We start from the raw sequence: 19053 nt of genomic DNA on the forward strand, positions 1-19053 counted from the left end.
TCAAACTTTAATCTCCATTGCAGAGGCAGAGTGGTTATGGTCTGTGGTTCTTAAAACAGTGTCACCAAGAGTAACCGCTCTGCCTGTGCAATGGGTGGAATAATATTGCACACACCTCCAATGACACCTGCGTTCAGATAGTCTCTCCTTACAATAAACATACCCACTATGGATCAATAGTCTTCTCCCTCTTTTTGATTGTATGTACTTGGCTTCTTTGGATGGGATAGCCATTTTGTTTTCTGAAAAGAGAAGAAATATTTTTTCTTTTAATTTAGTGGTATATACCTGTTTAGAGGAAAAATGATACTATGTTTAATATAATTATTATCACAGTTTACAATATATGCATTTTCAAATTCTGTTTAATGCTTTTATTTTGATGTATCTCTATCTTTGTTGTTTTTAAACCTAAACAATGATGATGTATTGGGAGAGAAAAATTAAATTAGTTGTATAGAAAAATATTTCAGTTTTTCTTACCTTTCAATTAGATTGTGCAATGTTCTTTTAGTTGGGAAAATGTATTCTTTTTTTTGTGTTTCTGAAAAGTAAAAATGTTTTTTGTGTTTTAGTAGATATATATAGTTTAATGGTGAAGTTTCCTAGGGAGAGAAACATAGATAATTTTTTTGGTTGACTTTTGTTTTAGGAAGTTTACCTTTATAATATTGTATAGGTTGTTTCTTTCTTTGATTTATGATTTTGAGTTGTATTGTGGTCTGAAAAAGTTTAAATTAAATGATTGTTAGTATATAAAATATATTTTACATAATTTCTCTGAAATAGTATATTAAGGGTTAAGGAACAACACATTAAATGTTTTATAATTCTATACAACTTTTTATTTTTTATTCGGTGAGATACATTTGGGTTTATTTGTCTATATTTCTTATTCAAGTCCAAACAATCTATTTACCTGTTATATGTCTTTTTCTGTGGGAGAAAAAAAGTCATTCTCTTTTTAATAATATAAGTAAAATTTAGAATGTAATAATTTATTGATGTGGAAATTACCTTGTAATATTTTTCTTTTTTCTGATTGTTCTTGAAAGAAGCACCTTTCCTCTGAGGCAAGCACTCTTTGGAGTAGGAATAGTAATTTTCATATACTACTATCCTGCACCTTTCTTCACAGAAGCATCCTTTGGAGTAGGAATAATAATTTTATTATACCAGTATCATGCACCTTTCTTGAAAGAAGCACCTTTTGGAGTTGGAATAGTTATTTAAACCACATCACTATCCAGCATTTTCTCTGAGGCAAGCAACCTTTGGAGTAGGAATAGTAATTTTAACATACTACTATCCTGCACCTTTTATGAATCAAGCAGCTTTTGTAGTTGGAATAGTTATTTAAATCTAAACACTATCCAGCATTTTCTCTGAGGCAAGCATCCTTTGGAGTAGGAATAGTAATTTTAACATACTACTATCCTGCACCTTTTCTGAATCAAGCACCTTTTGGAGTTGGAATAGTTATTTAAACCTAAAGACTATCCAGCATTTTCTGTGAGGCAAGCACACTTTGGAGTAGGAATAGTAATTTTAACATATTATTATCATGCACCTTTCTTGAAAGATGTACCTTTTGGAGTTTGAATAGTTATTTTAATTCCATCACTACCCAGCATTTTCACTGAGGCAAGCACCCTTTGGAGTAGGAATAGTAATTTTAACATACTACTATCTTGCACCTCTTCTGCATCAAGCACCTTTTGAAGTTAGAATAGTAATTTAAACCTCACCACTATCTAGCATTTTCTCTGAGGGAAGCACTGTTTGGAGTAGGAATAGGAATTTTAATATACTACTAGTCTGCACTGTTTTCTGAAGCTAGCACTATTCGGAGATGGAATACTAATTTAAAGATCAACACTATCCACAATTTTCTCTGAGGTAAGCTTCTTTTGGAGTCGAAATAGTAATTTTAATATATCACTATCTTGCACTTTTGCTGAAAAAAACTCCTTTTGTAGTTAGAATACTAATTTAAACGCTAAAAATATTCTGCATATTCTCTGAGGTAAGCAGTCTATTTATTAGGAATAGTTTTTTTTTACCATATCACTGTTCTGTATTTTTCATAATTCAAGCAACATTAGGAGCTGGAATAGTGATTTAAACAAAACGAGTATCCAGTATTTTAAAGGATGAAAACACTGTTAGGTGTAAGAATAGTAATTTTAATCTTCCACTATCTTGCACATTATTTGTGGAAACCATGTTTTTGTATTGGTCTAGTCATTTAAAGTCATAGATTATAACATTTTTTGGATGGAAATACTATTTTTATTTGGAATATATTTTGTAAACTGAATACTAATTAGTATTTTACTTGGTGAAGTATCGTTTGTTTTAGGAATATTTTGTATAAACCCATTATTATACATTTATTTAGAAACGATAAAAAAATATAGTCACTTAATTTACATATATAGTACCAAATAGAGTATTTAGCTAAGTTTGTAGGATTTTGTAAATCTTTGTAACAAACTGAAAAAAAGATAATATGTTTGAATTTAGTATATTTGCGTCTCTACAAATTAATTAAGTAGTTATACATTTCTATAGTTTGTACTTACTTCGTGTTTTGGATGGCTTTCTTCGACGATTATATTTTGGAGTGTTTAATCCCACATGCAGTCTCTGGTAATCAGGTAACTATAGTTTTTAAAATGGTGGACGGCTTCTTTTATACGTTTTGTTGTGTTAAGCGTTATTTGAAAGGAAAATATGTTTTGCGTATGATTTTTCTTTGTGTTTTTAATGGTGTGTAAGAATGTAAATAATTATTTTGTTATGTTAGTTTTCGTAACTTTTTATTTTGGTATGTTTTAACATCCGTTTTGGCTCTTTCCGGGTCAAAATAATTTCAATGAAACAGTTGGAGGACTTTTGTTTGCCGGCTTTTAAAAATTTTAGTTTTCTTTTTTATATTCATATTAGTTGTATCTTATTGTGTTTTTCGTATGCAAAGGTGTTCTATTTTTTCATGGTAGTTTACTTCGTGAAATAAATTATATTAACCCTTTCGATGCGCATGACGGATCGGTTCCGTCATGCGCATCGGTTGCGCTGTGCGTATGACGGAACCGCTCTGTCATGGCCCCGTCCGCGCAATAGAACCTTCAGCACAGCGCGGTAATCCGCGCCGCGCTGAAGGGGTTAATGTTAGTGTATTAGTTTTGTAATCAAATCTGAAATTATTTTTATTGTTGGATAAATGTGTATGATGGTAAAATATTTCAAAAAATTATTTTATATTAATTTAAGTTTTACATTTATATATTTGGGTAATATTAAGTATAATTATATTTAAAAAACATAATTTATATTTGGTTTAAAAAGTACCCTAGTATTCATTTTATTACTCAAAGACTTTTATTTTCATTTCGGTATTTTTATTAAATATTATAAAATAGTGTTTGTTGAAGGAATATTCAATACATGTTAATATAAAGAATTTCCCCTAAATAATTAATATTAAACGCGAGAATTAATTTTAGTACTCGAGTCTTAATTTTAATGCCTAGGTATTTGCAATAACTACTTTTTAATACACTTCCCCACCCAAAACCCCTATTTTCCCTGCTTCCCGTTACAGGGGTTTATTATAAAAAATTTAAAAAATGTTGCGTTGTAAAAGTGTGCGTTGTGGTAGTATGCGTTGTAATGGATTATTCAATGTATTATAGTACATTTGCGTTGTAATGGTATGCGTTGTAAAAGCATGCGTTTTATGTGTTTGCATTGTAACGTCATATATTTCTCCCAGCTGTATGCAATTTTAATAATTTGAAGTAGAGCCCAGAACTGCCATTGCCGCTTTAACAAGATGAGAAATTTTGAAGGTGGGGCCCACTGTTACCCTTGCCACTTCAAATAGACGAGGTTCTCACTTTTTGTAACAAGTACGCGCTTCTTGTGTGAAGGGCTCATTCAAATCTGTAATTCTCCCCCGGAAGACTTTGGATCACCGAATTGACTTTAAATAAAGGCGCCCTTGCCACTTTAAGAGAAACCTTTCGCCTCAATTCAAAGCATCCTTGCCACTTTAAGAAAATCCCTGTGTTTGTTGATCACAGCCCATTCATCACCGCGGAGCAAAGTCAGTGGAGGAGGCGGGATACAGAAAACACTCGTCACATATCTTGTTGGACTTCGATCTGCCAGGAATACATACGTCCCAGGAAGCAAGGGTCGATCTCTTCAGTTGGCGTGGGTTCGGTTGCTGGCGGTTTGCTCCATCTTCAATCGTCGCCAAAATGAAATAAAATAGGATGACAGAGGTCTGCGTTGCAGCCAAGTACTTTTATTAAGGTACAGGCTGGAGCGAACCCGACCTGCGGAGCCGGGGGAACCGTCTCTCTACAAGGGCTGAAAACGGAATGCTGGGCTCGGGAACACCGCGCACGGTCTGTCCACGAGCCCAGACAGCCCCGCGAGCCGCAGCAGAGAGAGCGCGGAGGCACGTAAGTATTACAAAGGCCAACCCTATGCTTCACACGCCAAAGGATGTGTGGTATCAGGAACCTGTGGGAGTTTGGCCACAGGGCTTGGTGGCAGGCCAAGCCCTATAGCCAACCCCCTGCTGTGCACGGCCAAATGCCATGCGCCGCGTGGGGTTGCTTACCTGTGGGGCGGGGATTGTGCAGGACCTGGCCTGTGGCCAGGCCCTGTGGCCAATGCCCCAATGTGCACGGCCAAAGGCCTTGCGCTGTAGAGGGTTGTCTTTACGTATGGTAACAAAATATTACTTTATGTAAAACAAATCCTAGAAACTCACTGAAAAAACACAAAGGCCAAAATGTAATCAGAGCCTTTGTGGCATTGCGTCACCTGAGCTATACTTCTCAGGCTCAAAATATGTAAGCCAAGTAGGAGCTTAACCCGCATGGAAACACTTCTTCATTTATGCTTGGAAACTGTCTCTGCTTCTGTGTGCATAAAATAAAGGAAAGTTCTTTTGCTGCAGATGCTCACGTGCACCTCAATAAATGATGTGTGTTTTCTACTGAGCTACAATTCTGACTAATTTTCATTCTTGTTAAATTCATGTTGGTCGGGCACGACTTCATAATCTATAAATAAGAAACAACCATAAACAGAACCCTTCATTACCGCAGTTCACTTCTTGTGGTCTGCTGTTTATGCTGAGACAGGAAATGTGCAGTTTAATGATCAGTAAAGTAGCAAGTTGCAATTCAGGAACTTCAACTAATCACAAATTACACATCTGCTAATGGTTACAATCATGACCTCTGTCTCTGCTGCCCAAACCATAATTACAAAAATATAGGACACAAAAGTAATACAGCATATGTATAAGCCAAATACAAAACTATTTTAAATGGCATGGGAACCATATGCACCAATATATGCTTATTTTAAATAAAATCAGGACTGGGGTTAATGTACACAATGTAGGACTGTAGGAGTATATTCCCATTATGACCTCCAAATGATCCATAAATGCACACTAAGCTCCTGAACATTCCAGTGTACATTACACCCCCCACCCCTTATTGGGAAGAAGGCTTTTCTTTCCTTGCATATTTGACGGCACTTCGTCCTTTTTTATTATATTTTAGTTCGGTCTCCTTACTTTTAACGGACACAGTTCCACAGGGATTTCCTTTTTCTCCATCCGGATGCCTCGATTTCAAGGAAGAGTTTTTATTTTCATTTCTTTGTTATGCATGTATTGTTTTCTAACCGGGCCTTGACTGCGCAAGTAGTGTTTTGCGCAGCACTGTAGTTGCGGTTCGTCACGCTCATGTGCAAAGATGAGACAGGTTGCATTGTGCAGTGGAACCGTGCTCCTAGCGTTCCCTTGCATCATCAGACCTCATCTTATCTCTACCTCTGTGCATCACTGTGTTTTAGGATAACACCAGCAGGAGGTCTGGCACGCGCAGCGTTGCTGGACCCCGATATGGTGGCATCCCGTGGACTGAGGCTGGCCACCATGTCGATTTGCTACGCAATGTTGGTTTCAGACTCTGCTGCAGCGGGACATGTATTTTGCTCTTACTCAAAGTTGGGCATCAGGGCTGCTAGACCATCTGATCCAATACAAGGTGTTTCAGGAGCCAGGATTATTACAAAGCAGTGGCGCATTTCTGCTAAGGCGGAGGAGTGTGGCTCCACTGCTCTGCTAGCAGTTCAAAAAGGAAAAATAGAATGATAATAACGCAGTTATAATTTTTTTTCCATTGTGTTTCATCTGGTGAGGGGCGGGGCTAGCCTGCCACTGGAGCAGGGGGAGGAGTGGTGGGCACTCTCTTAAGTGCACATGACGATTTGGCCAGCCGTCTTGGGCCGGCCAAACAGTCAGGCGCACTTAGCATGTTCTCCACCCGGCTGTATTGCACAGCCTGAGTGGAGAACATGCAGAGGCTCCCAGTCCATGTCTGAGCGCCGAACCATGGCACTCAGACTAATCACAATGCTGCTGTCACGTAGTGTCGTGATTGGCTAGGGGAGTCTGGGAGCCTGTGTGCTTCCTGCTTTTGACCGAAGAGCTGAGAGGCGGCGGCCGGGCTGCAGGTAAGTGATTTTTTACCCCAAAATGCATTCTCTCCCGCAGCCCCATCACCCCCGTTAAGTAGCAGCAGCCACTGGTGAAAAGACTTGTGCTGCATCCGACTTGACTGTCCTCCTTGCTCCGGCAGCATTTTTGGATCCCGACCTAAGCAGATCTGGTCTGTGACCCAGTGTAGCATCACTATTGAAAATCCTCTTTTTTAAGATGGACAGGTGCCACAATCATTAGGTCTTAGCCATACCGGGTCGGTTGAAGTTTGGGCATTCAGACCTTCTATATGCTCATCTACAGAGTGATGCTGCTCCACCCATTGGTTCACAACATGGCTTGCCCTTGCCATTTCACAACTAGGACTTATTGGGGCTGAAGTATTTTTTTCCACTGCTTGATGGCAAAATCTACTTAGCCTTCTATCCTTGCAGGGTCGGCAAACTTTCTACTATAGCACTCGTGGTAGTGATGCCTTTTATTGTTATGAACTTTACTTAATGACAGAGCAACATGAAGAGCTGCAGAACAAGAAGTTATTATACGTGCTGCCCTTTCTTCTACATCTGCTGTCCTCTAGGGGCCTGGTTCTGTCCAGCGTTTGTTGAACCTTTTAAGATGGTGGCACCGTGGTTATGTGTGTGTGGTAGCATCCCATGCTAGTTTATCTTGCTTCAGCAGCACTTTCTTGAATTCAGGTCATGGATGAGCTCTTGGTGCTGCTTTGTGGATGTATGTCCCCTTTTCCCATCTCCCCTCACTTGCTTGGTTTCTTTTGGGGAGTTTAAGGCTTGTGGAGCTTAGATATAAGGGGGTGAATGTCGCCCCCCCAAAACCCGTGCAACCCGGGGTGGACAGCCCCCGCCCCCCTTGGTACGCCACTGCTAGGTGGTGCGTTAGAGATGCGTAAGATTACATTCGGCACCCCAACATTCAATAGCACCAGCTGTGGTCTTCTTGACAACACTATGGGCCCTGCCAACTATTGTTTACAATAAAGTACTGCTTGTCAGCTTGCACATTCAAACCTGATAATGGAGCATATGAGTAATGTGTTTAAGTATTTCACTTTGACTCTTTGCAGTGAGACACCGGTTAGCAGCTAACCCCCTCCACAGTCTGTGTCTCTGAAGGCCTGTAGCATAGTGAGACTCAACAAGTCTGGCCTCATCTTCTGGAAGCATCTCTGACACTTAAGCATTACGATCTGAGTCTCACAATAAAGGGTAAAGCTTCATTTTTAGCTATTCAAGGCTCAATGTCTGCTTGAAGGTGTTGCAATCACAAGAATGTTAGCAGGAACCCTATGGGAAGTGGACAGTAGATAGGTTTCATAATGGCACTGTTCTTTCTTTTATGAGAAGTTACAGCCCAGTGGTGAAGCACATGCTTTACATACATGAAGCAGGAGTTCAATCCTCTACATTCCCAGTGCATTGAACAAGTGGTTGCTTTCTTTTAGGATCAACTCTTTTCATTGACAGGTAACTAAGAAATACTCATACACAGCAAGCTGTCTACAACCCATCATGGGCCAGCCATGAAAGTCCGATGCGTATCTAAAAGTGAGACTGACACATCCACTAACAATCACAAAGAAGGTGAGGTAATACACTGCGTGTCGCCTACAACCCAAGGTGGGCTGGCCACACGAGGGTAACAGAAGAGTAAAATCATGCATATTCAGTGCAAGTGCGGCATTGTCAAAGGCAGCTAGTGGTAGCCATGAGCGAGGCATTGTATTGTTGGATGAGTAGAAAGGCTTTGTGTGTCAAGAATATAATAAATCAAAACAGGAAACATTTAAAGTGAAACAAAACCCACGCCCTCCCCCACCCGCTCCCTTTCCAACTAGGGTTGCTCTCTTTTGACACTTACTCTAAAGATTAAGGATTCAAGTCTAGCTACTGTGTATTCAAAGGTCTGGTTCATCACAAGAAGGTGCAAAAACGATTCTAGTGGGTGCCTGTAGAAGAGAGGTAAGCATTCCGAGCGACCAAGAAAACAGAACACAAGTTTCCCGATAGTCCACTAAGCAAAAGCTGAAAGACAAAGCATTGGATAGACCAGAAGTGGGGGAAATCACCGTACATGAAACAGAGTTGAATCTGACCACTCTCTGGCAGTCAAACTTATTTTTCTCAAAACATTAAAAGGATGCACCCAGCAAACTCTGAGTAGCTTAAAAATACTGCAGTTTCTAAAACGTCACTTCCTCCCGGAAGCCAAGAGTAGTGCAAAGTTATTTTCAAATAAATAATAAACTTGCCACCACACATCTATATCCACTTCCACACTCAATTTATTTTCTCAAGCTAAAAGCTCCTCTCTTCCCAGTCAAGGGACCCTGGTGGAACACAAATTGCATGCCCCTGCTTCTTCAACTTGCTGGGCATAACTTGAAAACAACAGAAGACTTTCAGAGGAAAAAACCTTAGGAGACATATTCAAAACTCAAACTCTGCATTCTCCTTATAAGGGGCATATTTACAAGCCCCTATGGCCTCCATACTTTTGTTGACGTTGTGGTGGCGATCCAGACTCCGCCTTATTTAGAAGGCAGTGCTAAGCCACTTAACATGGCTTAACGCTGCCTTGTAAATAAGGTCCACTTTCATGCTATACTTAGCGTGAAAGGGGTGGGAAATGGGTGTTGTGGTGGGCGTTCTGCCACAACACCCATTGATTTTGACGCTGCCCCATATTTACAAGGGTGGGGTAAATATGGGGGAGCGCCATAATTAAGAGCAGGGAAAACCTGGTCTTTCCGTAGCGAAACGAGGAGAAATGCTTTATTTCTCCTCATTTTTGCCATTTCTATGTGTGCTGTGTTGTGCAGCACAGATAGCTACAGCAAAACACCATTGCTTGTTTATGTACAGGAAGGTGTCCCTTCCTGCACATAAACAATCATTAGAAAATTACTAGTTGCAACTTCTATGTGTGCTGCATTCTGCACACATAGAAGATGTAGCTGGAGGTCACGCCCCTTTTCCCACCACTCTGCAAACGCACCTGTCGGTGCACTGCTGGTGGGGCAATGAGATCGCTTGCATCCTGAGGGTCTCAGGACTGAAGTGGACTTCACCCCTCAAGCAGCAGTGCACCAGTAGGAACATTTGCAGATTGGTGGAGAAAGGGTGTGTGGCCTCAGACCATCTTTCAGCAATCCTGCTGTGTGGAGCTTACTAGAGGTAACAGGTGGGCTAGTTGGCCCCCAGGTATCCCCAAGAGGCAAGGGGACTTCATTCCCCAACAAAGAGCGCACCAGGAGGTGTGTTTTCAGAGTGGTGGAGAAAGGTGGCATGACCTGCGTCCACCTCTCAGCAATTCCACTGTGTGAGGCTTACTGAAAGTAACAGGTAGGCTAGTTGGCCCCTAAGGACCGTCAGCAGCAAATGAGACTTCATTCACCAACCAGGTGGTGCATTTGGGACAATGACTGACTGCTTCACTTTTTGCTTTGCTTATGTTATGTTCACCCTCTTTATTTTCATCATGTTTAGTACAATAAATTTGCAAGTCAAAAAGCCATAGACTGGGGTTGTAAATCTCAACTCTATCAATGCACTGATTTTATTCCATCATAACTTGACAATGATGAAAAATCAAAAGATTGTGTAAACACAGAAGATTTGCAAGTGGGTAATGTTTATTTCAAGTTCCCAAACATGACTCCCAAAAAGTGTCACACCATTCAGTCAACTACTTTGTTTATTCCATTTAACCAATAATTGTCTGTCAACATTTAATCTCACTGACAGAACAATCCATTCATGACACTAGTACTCAGTGCCAGTTTTCACATTTCCTGTTCCAGATCTTGCCAACACGGAAGGAGGGGATATATCCAAAACAATAAGATTAAATAGGCAAATTATGATTGACTCATCTCATCAGCTGAAGCCAAATCTTCTGGGTCACATAAGGAATCCCACATCAAAACCAGCAATAGGCAAACACATGGCTATACTCCATTTTGTGGCCACAGAGTCATTCCAATCCAATATCTGGTGGAATGTCACAACCAAATTTCAGTGGTATACCACAAGAGGTATGTCCTACAATGATGAGACACATCAACAGCTACATACACGTTACACATACTGAGGATTTTGCCAATGTGAAGGGAGATTACCAGGATTTGGCTTCACTGCCACATGTTTTGAGCAAATTATGGCACGCATATAGATTTTGTGCCAATACATGACAGATAACATGTCCAATGTAATAATTAAATCTCCCATTCAATCACAGTGCAAGTTGCCTTGGTACAAGATTTGTACATCCAAAGTCTGTGTCTGTCTTTCCCAGGATCAACCCAGGTTCCCTTTGTACTTGTAAACAGCATCATAAACCTGCAAATGTCACATCTCTGAAATGTCCAAATGAAGAAGACATGAACCTAAAACAGATATAAAAAAAAACATTACCAATCACACAGAACACAATGGCCACATTACACAGTCAACTTTTGGAGGACAAAGTTTCACCACACAGTAACCAATGTAACCAACACAGTAGTCAATTTGCCCACACTTTGATCAACAAACAACTTGGCCTGATTTTCCCTGAACTTGGCCTTCCCACCACATACTTCTCTCATCACTACATCAATAGTTTGTGTCACGGTGAAAGACATGGCAGGTAAAGATATACTTACACTGATGCCAAGAAGTTGTAAGTGACATTGAGATGTAAGTCAACTCCTTCTTCTTCATCACTATCATATTCATTTGGATCCTCACCCGGAGCCTATTCATGGTCTCCATCTTCTGCGATATAAGGAATGTCCACCACAGGGCTATGTTGTGGAGCATGCAGCAGGCCACGGTGATTTGGCACACCTTAGCGGGTGAGTAGAGGAGGACCCCACCAGTTTTGTCCAGGCAATAAAACCTGGCCTTTAGGAGCCTGAAAGCCCGTTCCACTGCCTGCTGTATTCTTCCATGGGCCTCATTGAGGCAGACTTTCCCTGATGTTGTTGGAATTGTCAGCAGTGCCAACAACTATGGTGAGTTGGGATAAGCTAAGTCTCCTAGATGGAAGGAAAAAAAAGGGCCAAAACAATGTAACAGATCGTGCAACTAGAAATACCCCAAACAATGTAATGAAAGATTGTTCTGACCAACAAGCCAGAGAGCAAGATGTCTTCATTAAGTGTCAGAATTTCACAAGATTCAGAAATTCTATCTTGCTTGGAAAAGTGTGGTGAGTTCAGCACTGTGATTTGAAAAGGAAAAATTGAAACCAGAGAGGTGGTTGTCGAATCAGTGGTGGTAGATAATATGAAAGCACCAGATTTTTCTGTGCTTCAGTTTGATGGTGAATGGTAGGAGTTTGGAGTAGGAGAAAGTTGAGGGGTCAGCAACAGAACAGTTTAATGGTGACCCATGTCTCTGTGATGAAGAGTAGATCTGGAGCCTGGGAAGTCCACAATTTCACAAGTGTGAGCTTGAGCTGAGTTCACATTCACAGGAATATGCATTAGGTCACAGATAGTGGACAGAGATGGATAGGGTATGTCCTTGCTGCTAACTTGGATCAAGTTTTTAGTGTACCATCCTCACAAGTATTTCCTAAGAATAAATTATATTATGGGAAGGTCTGAGTTTGGGAATAGGTGACTGACAGATTGAAACGTCTTAAATGAGGGTTTTAGGAGTCAAATTTGAATAGGGAGCACTTTATATGATTAGATTGAAGGTATATTGGGTTTATAAATGAAAATAAGGTGTAATGAAAATAATCAATGAAGTATACTAAATAGAAGCTTATTGGTGTAATTCATTGTGAAGGACACGTTTCTAGTGTATGGAGTCAGCCAAACAGCAGCCCCCCTCGTTTTAACTGTTGAGAGGCTTCATAATGTATAGACCAGTCAATATTAAGTGAGATTATGGTTGAATACGAACAGCACTACAGCACTCAAGATAGTCAATGTCTGCCATCAGGGTGGTGATCCTGATTTCAATTGGCAGGATAGATCTGTTGTGTTGCAACACCTCTGAAAAGAACGTGTCTTGACAGTCAAGTTGTATGATATTTCATTACTGGACGATGAGTTAGAAGCTCAATAATGAGCTAAGTGCACTATTTATGCATATATAAATAGTGAACCTGATGTAACTAGTGAAACAGATTTTAATAGTGTACAAAGTGTCAGGAAGGAATATTATTATTCCCAGTTTTGCAGAGTGTACTTCGATAGGAGCAACATTTCAAGAGAAAAAAATTGAAATGCAAAGATATTGTTCAAATGTTACTATTTTCCTAATTCCAAACATGTCAAATCAATTCACGTTGGTTTAGAGAAAGAAAAAACATTGTGCCAGGAATCTATATGGATGACATCAATCTATTTTCATAACTTATGCAAACTGTACTATGCAGATGTGTGCTACACACATCGAGGCAGATTTACAAGCCCCTTGCGTCACTTTTGCACCATCGTTGCGTCACTTTTGTGACGCAACGACAGCGTAAAAGTTGCGGCCCATTTACAACGTGACGCATCTAGGGAGCCTCGCCATTTTCTCACTCCTCCTGTGCTGTTTCCCCCCTCTTCCTGCCTTCCACCTCCCCAGCACCACTCCGAGGACCTACTTAATGGAGGCCGCAATGTGGCCCCATTGAGTAGGTCCTCACCAGCTCTCCCAGCAACCTGTCCACGCCGTGACTGCCAGGATACTCCTGCCTGAAGTCAGTCACATCAGCCAGCCTGCCTGGGTCCAGTACACCAGGCTCAGCCCCAAGATTTCCTGCGCCCTATGCCCAGGACCAGCACTTTGCCATTTTACAACTCCTCCTGTGCCATTTTTCCGCTCTTCCTGCCGCACGCCTCCCCAGCACCCCTCCCAGGACCTACTTAATGGAGGTCGCAGTGTGGCTCCATTTAGCAGGTCCTCACTAGCTCTCCCTGCCGCATGTCAACATCGCGACTGCCAGGCTGCTCCAGCTTGAAGTCAGCCTTAGCAGCCAGCCTGTCTGGGTCCAGTACCCTAGACTCAGCCCCAAGGTTTGGTGTGCCCTAGACCCAGGACCAGCACCTTGTCACTTTCCCTCTCCTCCCATGCTGTGTTTCCCACTCTACCCGCCTCCCCAGTGTCCATCCCCCCTCCCAGGACCTACTTAATGGAGGATGCAGTGAGACCACTCAGTAGACGTGCACAGCGTGTGCTGCCATCGTGCCAAAGTCAAGCCCGTCTGCACCTCTTGGCACCTGGACCACGCCCAGCATCAGGAACCCTGGCCCTCCTGCCACCCTCCACTATACGTCGGGTAGCTCCTGGCCGTGGGCCCTAGACACCAATACAATAACTGCTGCACCTCCTCCCCACAAACAACCAAAGAACCCTTCACCTGCCACCACTGATACTTCTCCTGCAACACAGGACCACCAGTCAACACAGGATCCCATGCCACATCTGCCCAAAGTACCACCAATAACCCGGAACCACTCCACTGCATCTTGCTCAACACACGTTCCCTCTGCAAACACACCATCAAAATCTGGGACACCATCACCACCCTCTCCCCCAACGTAACCTTCATCACAGAAACATGGCTCAGTCCCTTTTTTAACCCCGACATCACCACCGCAACACCCTTCGTCTATCAGATGATTCACCGAGACCGCACCAACAAGCACATGAAAAACATCCAATACATCGCCACCAACGATGACCACACTCTTGGAACAACTCAACTTCAAGCTGTGTACTGACACTAAGATCACGATAAGAGAAACCCTAGTATACAGACCCCCAGGACCTCGACCAGCTTCTGAGACAAAATTACCAACCTCATAACCTCCCAAGCCATCAACTCCTACCACTACTTCCTACTCACAGATCTCACTTTCCACGTTAACGACTCCAACAACACCAGCTCCACCACCCTGTTAGAGAACCTGAACAACATCAGCATCACATAACTGGTCACCAAACCCACGCACAGAGCTGGACATACACTCAATCACCTTTTTCACCTCCAGCGACCGAGTAAAGTTCAGCCATGTCACAGAATTCATCTGGTCTGACCATGCCATTGTCCACTTCATCACACCATCACCAAACATCACAGCTCCGCCAGCTGCAGCTGGGGCAAAGTAACACAGACTCAGTGGACTCAAGCTCTCAGCTCCACTCAATCCAAACTACTATCAGACCTACAACAGGCCATCCAGAACTTCTCCGCATGGACCACCAAATGAGCCAACAGGGTCCCTCCCAAAGAAAACAGCTAAAATTAAACCAACCTCTAAACATGCCAGCTGCTACACCCCTGAGCTCAGAACCACCAAGCGCATCTGCTACCAACTGAGAAATGATGGTGCTCCACAAGGAACTCCGCCGACAAAGCCGCTAACAGAGCAGCCCTTAGCAATTACCACCTGCACATCAAGGAAGCTAGGAGAGCAGCCATCACAGCCCGCATTGACAGAGCAGCCAACCACACAAAAGAACTATTAATTATAGTCAAGGAATTTTCCAACCCGACAGCCACAGAGAACACAATCCATCCTTCCCAGGAATACTGCAGCACCCTCTCGAACTACTTCCACAGAAAGATTGCCACCATCTACAACAACTTTGACTCCCAACCCACTGCTGTCAACAGCCTACGCCAACCTGTGCATACCCGCCGAGTGATCACCACATGGTCTCCACCCACAGCAGAGACAACTACAGCCATCATGTTATCGATCCACTCAGGGGCACTCACCTACCTTTGCCTCCACCATTATTTTAACCTCGGAACTGACAAAATCAGCTCAGAACTCACCAGCATCACCAACACTTCCATCTCCACAGCAGCCTTTCTGGACAGATGGAAACACGCAGAGGTCAGACCCCTGCTAAAGAAACCCTTGTCCAACCCCAGCAAACTCAAAAATTATCAACCGGTTTCCATTCTCCCTTACCTGGTCAAAGTACTAGAGATGGCCAACAGCTCATCAAATACCTGGAACAAAACCTCCTGCTTGACACCTCCCAATAAGGATCCCGTGCCAAACACAGCAGGGAGACTGCACTGATCTCTGCCACAGACGACATCAGAGTACTCCTCGACTGTGGGGAGACAGTAGCCTTGATCCTCCACGAGGTACGGGAAGCACACAGAGCATCCAGCTGCTGCATTTCACCTCCGAACCCAAAGACATCATAAGTGGCATAACCCAAGGAACTTCCTTCAGCCCAATGTTTTTCGACACCTACATGACCCCACTTGCAGACATCGTCAGATTCCACGGCCTCAACATAATTTCCTATGCAGACGACACTCAACTAATCCTTTTGCTAACCGAAGACCCCGCCACCACCAGAACAAATTTCCGAAACACCATGACCAATGTAGCCAACTGGATGAGAACCAACTGCCTCAAACTCAACTCCGAGAAGATAGAAGTACTGATCTTCAGGAAGAACACAGCCATATGGGACCACAGCTGGTGGCCAGCAGACCTAAGACCCACACCTGTGCCATCAGACCTCGCAAACAACCTAGGTATCATCCTCGACATCGGACTGCACATGAAATGACAAGTCAACGCTGTCACCTCCTACTGCTTCCAAACCCTCCGAACGCTCCTCAGAATCTTCAGATGGATCCCAGTCAATACAAGAAAGACTGTCACTCAGGCCCTTGTCTTCAGCTGGTTTGATTATGGCAATGCACCATACGCAGACATCCTCACCCAGCTTCTTAGAAAACTCCAGACCATACACAATTCCACAATCAGACTCATCCTGTACCTCCCCATACAGACCCACATCACCCCCCACCTCAGAAGCCTTCCCTGGCACCCGATTCATAAGAGATGCCAGTTCATGATCCACTCGCACCCGTACAAAGTCCTAAATGATCAAGGTCCGGCCTACATCAACCACCGACTCAACTTCGGTCAACCTGCAAGACACCTTTGCTCATCTTCACTAGCCCCCCCACCCCCCACATCCACTGCAGCGGGGACCTCTCCTTCTTCTACATAGCCGCCAAGACCTTGAACGACCTGCCCCACCACCTTGGGACTGCTCCCTCCCTGGCAAACTTCAGAAGGAAGCTCCTGACCCGGCTTTCGACATAGACTCTAAGGGACCAGATACCCTAAGGGGTGACAGTGCCGTGTTCTACAAATGCTGATTGATTGATTGAATAATAATGCATCCAGGGGTTTCACATACAACACAAATAGGATTGTAAAAAATATACAATACTTTTTTACAGTAATGATGATTAACAGTAACCTACCCATGTATTCTACTACCTTGGTGTGCATTAGAGCAGTACCACAAAAGTAGTTTCCATGCAGCATTTGGAATTTCACGTCAAGCCCATTTTTCAAAGTGCAGTCATTATAGCCACATTAGACTGGTTGGCAGCTTTGCAAATCTTTCATTTCCTTTCAGGATGGAAAACACTGAAACAATGTCTGCAAACCTAGAATTACGGCAAATTCAGACAGTCCTTTCTGACCTCGTGCAGCAAAAGTATAATTTAAATGTATGTTTTCCACCATCAATAAGATTTCAGTCCAAACAGTCTCCTTCATGACATAAACACATGGTAGCTCTCCTACTAAATAATTCATCTCTGTCGCTCAGGAAGTTTGAATGAATATTTCGGTTGTCTGGGGAGCCCAGCTTTACTTTAATTTAGTCAGTATGACTACAAGTATTTAATAAAAACATTCTTAGCGTTTCAGTCAAATTCCTGACATTCCTTCAGTAATCCTTTGGCAAGTGATCAAACAGTCCTCCGATTAAGGAGGACTTGTATTGAATTTGTTTCTGTAAACAACTGCTTACCTTCAACCACACGATGCAGGCCTAGCCATTCCGATTCTTGTACAATACACGTAAAAATGTAACACCGCTCAGGAGTATAATTTCATTAGTTTTAAACCTTGAAAACATTGAACAAAAAATGCAGCAACTAATGAACAAGATCTCTGCGAAGATTGGAGGCATGTGTCAGGGTGAATTATTGGGAATTAATAATGGAAGGTAAAGTTTACAATAAATCTGAAAGGCTTGCTGACCTGGAAAGGTTAGAAGAATTTAAGGTCAGGAACATTTATAATGTGTATTGTAAGCATGTGCTTTCCACACTGCCATAAACTCGCTGCCTCTCAGAGTAAACCATGCATGTCAGCCAGGGTTTGGTATAGATTTTCATGATATATCTGGCCTCCTCTGTCTTTGTTGTTAAAATATTGCTACTAGGGCGCACAACCCTGACAATCACAGTTCAGCAGAAACAGGGCTTGGGGCCAAGCAGCTATTTCTGCAGACCTATGGTATAGGCACGTCATTTCACGAGAAGCATTTGGTGAGAGTTCACATTTTTCATTTAGGTTAAAGCAAAGTCATTTGTGTGTTTCTAGAAGTAACCGGTTATATCTAGTCCTGTTAAGAACAAGGCCGAGTTATGAAAACATATTTAAATTGCTTTGCCTTGGTAAATTGTATAATTGTCAATGAAATTACACGAGGCATTAAGGTTTTTATTTTTCTAAAATTAATTTTCATGAACAAATTTACAGGCATATGGATGCACATTTCTTTCGCTTATAAAAAGGCTGCATGAGTGCCGAATGCGCCATGCATGCAGAAATTGCAGATATTAGGTTGCAGAGCAGGAATCTAGGCAAGTTCAATGTGGAAAAAGGAACTGGTGAAACTCAGAGGGGGGTAACACCCACTGATCAAGCCAACTCTTTGGCTGGTTTCAGTTTCACAAAACAGGAGCCCTCTTGAAGATACAGATACATAGACCATCTTTGGGTATCAAGGTTTACAAATGTAATACATAAATGAAAGTAGTAGCAAGCTATGGTAGAAGAGGAGGCGATGATATGACTTTATTGGCATATATGGTAATGATGCATGGGTAATGCGGAAGAGGAGGGCAAATGTAAGAGTTCGGATTGTTAAACTATAGTGGAAAGGCTACAGTCTTGATGTAAGCTGTGACTGAGCTCTTAAATAACAAAAGCAATCTGACTCATAAGAGGTAAACGGGTCTCTGCGGTAGCATGACCGAAGCAGAAGGGTTTCAGTGGGAAACATATCTGAGCCATAACCAACACACCACAACACAGGCAAGCATTCGGTGACATCATTTTTAATGACGAGTTACAGCAAAACCAAAAACTACTCAATTCAGAGCAATGATAAGTGAACAATGGGGACGTGAGAAACCAAGTCTACATGGTGCAAATAGATTGGGGCATCAGTACCCCTCAGGCTACCTCACAATGAACCACGGCACGCCAAAAGTTAGCGGTTCGCCCTGGTCCAGATGTTTTCCTCTGGACTTTTTTCTGGAGGTTGAAATCTTTTGCATCCTAAAGGCTGGAAGCTGTTGCTAGGAATGGCTAAAGAAGATCAGGTAAGTTTACTCAGTTGACCTGCTATAATCTTGAAATAAAGGTCAGAAAGCTCAGAGTGGAAACAACTGCTCAGATCAAGCCACTAAGGCCATGTCTTTTTTGGTTAGCTTTGATAACT

General features: G+C 42.4%; 1 protein-coding gene across 2 annotated transcripts in view; it reads right to left on the reverse strand.

The window, feature by feature from the left end:
* GPC3 (glypican 3) overlaps window positions 1-19053 on the reverse strand; it is a 3264744-nt gene that overhangs the window by 683609 nt on the left and 2562082 nt on the right. Inside the window, exon 7 of one of the 2 annotated variants that reach the window (XM_085606674.1) lies at window positions 10360-10943. The exons of the other annotated variant lie outside the window; for it this stretch is intronic. Within the exon in view, the coding sequence (XP_085462800.1) occupies window positions 10773-10943 (171 nt within the window). The 3' untranslated portion in view covers window positions 10360-10772. Of the gene's footprint in view, window positions 1-10359; window positions 10944-19053 lie in introns of those variants that run through there. 2 annotated transcript variants of the gene reach the window in all.

The sequence above is a fragment of the Triturus cristatus genome, chromosome 5_2, assembly GCF_964204655.1.
Source record: "Triturus cristatus chromosome 5_2, aTriCri1.1, whole genome shotgun sequence".
In the NCBI taxonomy this organism is placed as follows: Eukaryota; Metazoa; Chordata; class Amphibia; order Caudata; family Salamandridae; genus Triturus; species Triturus cristatus.